General features: G+C 48.3%; 1 protein-coding gene across 1 annotated transcript in view; it reads left to right on the plus strand.

Moving 5' to 3' along the window:
- LOC106805105 (inactive phospholipase C-like protein 2) overlaps window positions 1–3537 on the plus strand; it is a gene marked incomplete in the record, with an annotated part of 92614 nt that extends 89077 nt beyond the window's left edge. The window contains 1 exon segment of the mRNA XM_014806584.1: window positions 3408–3537. Within this exon segment, the coding sequence (XP_014662070.1) occupies window positions 3408–3532 (125 nt within the window).
- Window positions 3538–4306: the final 769 nt, after the last annotated feature.

The following is a 4306-nucleotide window of genomic DNA, read 5'->3' on the forward strand; positions in this document are numbered from 1 at the left end:
CGTGTCCGTTTAATGTCTCAGATTAAAAGATGAAGCTCCCATCATTCGCTATAGCAACAACTATTTTTGCAAAGAGCAGAAGCCTAGGTAATCACTGTCATCCATTGTTACATACGCAAGCCTACAGGCTGCACATGTGGCAATAAGAGCTGGCCACCATGTAACGCAATTAACTGAGGCAAAAACCTGCCCCAACCCCTGCACAGCCACTGCGTGGCATACGTGATCATGTAACAAACTGACCAGTACAGAAGACAGCAGAAATTATAACATTTAAGGAATATACACCTTCTTTTAACGCAAATTCTAGCGTTTGAAATTTGCACTGTGACATTGTAGTTGCGCCTGCATAACATCCTCAGGCACTTTATAGATTTCTACTAGCAAACCCGGCAGTCAATATTCTTCTACGCAGACAGTTCAGCAAATGCCATGTTTAAGCCCTCTCTTGAGGTAGGGGGAGGGAGAGGGTGAGGGGAGGGGTGGAATGGGGGGGGGGAGGGGGTGGGTGGGGGGGGAGGGGGGGGGGGGGGGGGGTGGGGGGCGTGGGGGGAGGGTGTGGGGGGAGAGGGGATTAGGGGAGGGTGGGGGGAAGGGAGGCTCTAATAGCAAGAAGCAAGTTCACTCCATTTGTTAACAGTCAACGAATCCATGGTTTAGACCCTCCACTTGAGGGTCAAAAAGGTTATCCCGATCACTTACTTCTCGCATGTCACGAGAAGGGAGCATTTCATGGCCGGCTTATTAAAGCAAAAAATGTCAATCACCTGCGAAACAAAAAAGTTTCATCAGGCTCCTCAGATCCAATGATCCTTCCAGATAACTGCTCTAAAATCTGCCCTGTGCCCACTGACCTTGACCTGTGACTCTCAATTTCGGCAGCAGTGATGCTTTTGCCTACCATGAGCAAGCCCGCTATCACAGCCTAGGTCGAGCCGCTTTAGATTTGGTGCGCAATTATCTCATATTCCGTCCTAATACCTTAAGTTAAGAGTGATATGTTCCCTCCTTCTTTACACCTCTTGACCTTTTACCTTTGAACCCCAGCTTCGACATCCCCACCCTTGGACGACACCGCCCCGATGTGCCGATATCGACCGTACGCTTCGAGCGGTTAAGATTTGTCCCAAACTGTAGACTGCATCGGTACGGACGGCCGGCACCGGACGCACGACGACGCGACGATCAAGGCGATTCTTACAAGCTGCATCTGACTATGTCAGATGAGGCTAAAAACTAGAAAGGAGCAGTTGTCGCCAACTCATGTATCCCCCGTGATCTAGTATGAATAGAATAATCTTGTAAGGAACGTAGAAGCAGGTAACATTTAAATAAGTCAGGCAAAGACAAAGGTTTGAGACAACTGGTGTGCCTCAGATGTGCAAGTATTATGCAAATACTGGTTACCCTAGTGAAGGCCCGAAGAGAAAGTAAGTCGACGCGTGAAGCGTCAACTAAGGTCAGGCAGTGGTGTTTTGCGTATGCGGACAGACCTTCTATTCTTCCCCAACTGTGAAGCCATTACACAAGGTTTGCGCTCGCTGCTAGGTTCAATTAGCGGCTGAGTTTATGAGAGCGAAGAGACATAGTACAAGGTAAGTGAAATAAAATCAACAGTGACCTGTAGCAGTTTTTACCGCGATCTCGCAGATCATGCCTTCAAATTGGCATAGGTGCGTTATGGTAGAAAGCGAAGACGCAATTCGTTTTTGGTGTGGTCGGAGACGCGGAGTCATCCGTTTGCCATGGGTAACAACATTTTTGTGGAAATATTGTAAGAACCTGTAACCTTGTGCTGTTCCCGTTGCGCATTAATTTGGTGGCACACAGGGCCGATAAGACAGTCCTATATAATTCATATGTCTATAGTATATATTTTTGGATTTGACAATCATAATTAATAATAATTTAAAATACAAATTTTAATACAAATATGTTTTTAATTTAATAATATTTTTAGCAAATATATTTATTATTAATTTTTTTGTTTGAATTAAAATTTTAATACAAATATTAATTCATACATGGTGTGATCGGTAAAAAGCTCGAGAAATTACAGTTCTACAGAATAATTTCGCACAAAAAATGTGTTACCGATGGCAACGAATAGACTCCGCCCACTTGACGAAAAACATCAGGCTTCCTTCGCTTTACGATAACCGCAGCACATCATTCGAATTGAAGATATCCGAGAAGAACTGCAGCCGGTAGAGCGTTCCACAAGAAAATCCTAGGGCGGCGCGCGGCGGCGGCGGCGGGCGGCGCGGCGGCCGCGGCCGCTGGCGACGACATGCCAATCCGATAGTGCTGCTGGTGGTATTGGTGGTGCTGCTGATGCTACTGCTGCTGGTTGTGGTGGTGGTGCGGCTGCTGCTGGTGGTATTGGTGGTGCTGCTGATGCTACTGCTGCTGGTTGTGGTGGTGGTGCTGCTGCTGCTGGTGGTATTGGTGGTGCTGCTGCTGGTGGTATTGGTGGTGCTGCTGGTGGTGGTGGTGGTGCTGATGCTGCTGCTACTGCTGCTGCCGCTACTGCTGCTGCTGCTGCCACTACTGCTGCTGGTGCTGTTGCTGCAGCTGGTGCTACTACTGGTGCACCTGCAACGTTAACTCGGTGGCCATGACAATCGATGGATTTCATCTCGGTCTATGACGAAACTTTTTACGACAGTAATACCACAGCAGCAACAGCAGCAGCAGCACCACCACCACCACCACAACAAGCAGCAGTAGCAGCAGCAGCACCACCAATACCACCAGCAGCAGCAGCAGCACCACCACCACAACCACCACCACAACCACCACAACCACCAGCAGCAGCAGCGGGGGCAGTAGCAGTAACAGCACTAGGAGCAGCAGCAGCAGCAGCAGCAGCACCAGCAGGCGTCGTCAGTTTGTCAAGCCTTTCTCCTTGCCGCGCGTTTATAGTTACTATTCTGGCGTGCCAGACTGTTGTAAAAAGATTCATGAATATTTAGTAAGTAAGCAAACGGAAATTTCTGCTTTCGAAATGCTGCACCTACAGGAGCCGTAAATGACTGTAATGATCGCGATATGTCAGTGGTTATACTGCGCACGCGCGCATGTATGGAAGCGTCACTGGCTGTATGTGCGTGCGTGCGTGTGTGCAAGAGAGAGAGATGGAGAAATAGAGAGCGACAGATAGAGAAGAAGTGAAAGAGAGGGGAGAGAGTGAGAAAGGTAAAGAAATGGAGAGAGAGAGAGAGAGTCAGAGAGAGAGTTTGAGGGATAGATTGCGAGAGAGTGCGTGCCTTCGTGCGTGCGCGCGTGCGTGTGCGTGTGTGTGCGTGCGTGCGTGTGGGTTTGTGCTTGTGTTTGTGTTTGTGCTTATGTTTGTGTTCGCGAGAGACCGGAAGAATTTAAAACTGCTCTCATTATCTGTTCGTTAGTGCACTGCTGGGATGGAGCTGATGGCGATCCGGTAGTATTCCACGGCCACACTCTCACGTCGATGATATCCTTCAAGGCAGTCATCGAAAGCATCAACGAGTTTGCGTTCTGTGTCTCTGAGTAAGTACAGGCTACTACATTGCCTGGGTTAGACCACCTTTTACTACTACCTGCCACCGACACAGCAAGATGTAGTGGAAAACCGCCTACTGTTTCATTTTAACACTTAATTTTGCCTATCGATGTCTATATTCTCTTTCACCTTTGCATACAAACCTCTTCTGTCTACCGCCCTCCCTTTCCATATCCCCTGTATTGTCTCACCCTCTCTTTCCCCCTTCTTTTATTCCTCCTCTTTCTCGCTCTCTTATCCTTTCTAACCCACTCGTTTACGCCCTGCCCGCTAACTCTCCGTGTCTCTATATTCCTCGCGTCACCGTCCGTCTCTTTCTTCAGAGTTTGTAATTATTACGGACACTAATCTACGGCCTGTGCGGGACTACTGTATATACCTTTCATGTATGTTTTTTGCATGTTTTTCATTGTACTTTTAACGTGTCCGGACGTAAAGAGGGGAGTATCTTGTAAATACTGAAGCTCCTTTTTGCTGCACTGCATTCACTGCATGCGTTGCAAGGGATGTGCAGCTGCTGCTGCTGTTGCTGCTCGAGCGGCGTTAGATTGCTTCACAATCCACTGCGGCTACGCATGAGATCTCCGTTTCACTGTCAACCTCACTAAATGTTATCGCGGACTGCAAAATTAATGCAGGTTCGGCATTGTTGCGCGCCACGTGATGATCGAGTGTGTGCGTGCGTGTGCATGCGTGTGTCACGTGTGTGTGTGTGTGTGTGTGTGTGTGTGTGTGTGTGTGTGTGTGTGTGTGTGTGTGTGTGTG

Source organism: Priapulus caudatus, unplaced genomic scaffold (assembly GCF_000485595.1).
Source record: "Priapulus caudatus unplaced genomic scaffold, Priapulus_caudatus-5.0.1 Scaffold100, whole genome shotgun sequence".
In the NCBI taxonomy this organism is placed as follows: Eukaryota; Metazoa; Priapulida; class Priapulimorpha; order Priapulimorphida; family Priapulidae; genus Priapulus; species Priapulus caudatus.